Source organism: Buceros rhinoceros, unplaced genomic scaffold, assembly GCF_000710305.1.
Source record: "Buceros rhinoceros silvestris isolate BGI_N320 unplaced genomic scaffold, ASM71030v1 scaffold18848, whole genome shotgun sequence".
Classification (NCBI taxonomy): domain Eukaryota; kingdom Metazoa; phylum Chordata; class Aves; order Bucerotiformes; family Bucerotidae; genus Buceros; species Buceros rhinoceros.
The window spans coordinates 3,443-4,772 of NW_010425327.1; the positions used below are offsets into that span (position 1 = coordinate 3,443).

A 1,330-nucleotide genomic window follows, 5' to 3' on the forward strand; every position below is an offset into this window, starting at 1 on the left:
CAGCAGGCAATCCGCCGGGGCAGCACTTCCCAGGGGGTCGGGGAGAAGGGGGAGGCCCTGGCCATCGGTGGGTGGTGCAATGGCCTCAGGATTAGTGCCCAGGATGTCAGTGCTGGTGATCAGGGCACCTGCATTGGCAGCCAGTGCTTCAGCAATAAGCACTTCGGGGTGGCTCTTGGCTTTGTGGGCCACAACGCTGTCCTTCTTCTCAAATTTCTTGCCACAGATGTTGCAGGAGAACTGGTAGAAGGAGTCTGCATCGTGCTTCTTCATGTGCCAGTTGAGGGAAGCCTTCTGTCGACAGGTGAATCCACAGATCTCACACCTGAGAGGGGAGACAGGGAGGTCACGGAAAAGGGACATTTCCATACACTTGTGGGGACAGCAGTAGCAAAGAGGCAGCCCCGGAAAACATCAGGTGCTCACTCCAGCTCTTCCCCTTTTATTTGCAAAAGGCTTACATGACTCAGATCTCCACTGAGACATGGCCTCAAGGGACAGAGGAGACAAGTGGCAGCTCGAACACTCCTACTGGTGTGCGTTTAAAGAGAGCTGGACACCAAGAACAGGTTCCAGCCCTGACTTCAGAGCAGCCCCTGCTCTCAGCACCGTCCAAGAACGGGTGTATCCAAGGGTCCCTCAAAGTGGGAGAGAGACAGGCAGAGGTACTCACTGCAAGGGCTTCTCGCCCGTATGGATCATTCGGTGCACCGCCAAGTTATGAGAACTCTTGAACGCCCGGGCACAGTACTCACAGATGTAATCCCTCTGATCTAAAAAGCAACACCAGTTGCAGCATTACTCTCCAGCAGACTTGCTCCCTTTCCCAGCTCTCACAGATAAAGCTGCCCAAGAAGCAGCAGAACTAGAAGTGCTGGGAGGCCAACGGGCATAGCCAAGGAGAAGATGTCCCACAATACACCACAGCAGCTGAGCTGGAGAGTTAAGGAGTGATTAAGACTCTCCTAAGAGCTAATTAACCCTTCTGACCAATACTGGAAGACAAACAAATTAAGATAAAGGTTGGCGTGGTTTATTCATCCTCCAAAGAACCCCCCAAGTGATACTTGCCAGAGGGTGAATTAAAAGCTCTGTAGCCAATTTCTTTCATTTCCTTAAAAGACGATAATCCAGAAAGAAATAATACCCTGCTGCTGCAAATCTATGTCACCTGCCTTGGCTTCACTCTCCCCTGAAGTCCTAGAGGCTTTTCCTGGTTTTTTTCCCTCTCTGTTCACTGACCTGAAGAGGAGTTTGTATTTATTTCCCACCTCCCCATACCTGTGTGGTGTTTGGCATGCCGCAGGAGCTGCTTCTGAAGTCGGAAGAG

General features: G+C 51.6%; 1 protein-coding gene across 1 annotated transcript in view; it reads right to left on the reverse strand.

Annotated features, from left to right (window-relative positions):
• Positions 1-1,330, reverse strand: part of ZFP91 (ZFP91 zinc finger protein) — a 6,617-nt gene that overhangs the window by 265 nt on the left and 5,022 nt on the right. Inside the window, exons 8-10 of the mRNA XM_010141110.1 lie at positions 1,282-1,330; positions 674-773; positions 5-325 (exon numbers count right to left, since the gene is read on the reverse strand). The exon at positions 1,282-1,330 is cut by the window's right edge and continues 13 nt beyond it. Of these exons, the coding sequence (XP_010139412.1) occupies positions 5-325; positions 674-773; positions 1,282-1,330 (470 nt within the window). The remainder of the gene's footprint in view (positions 1-4; positions 326-673; positions 774-1,281) is intronic.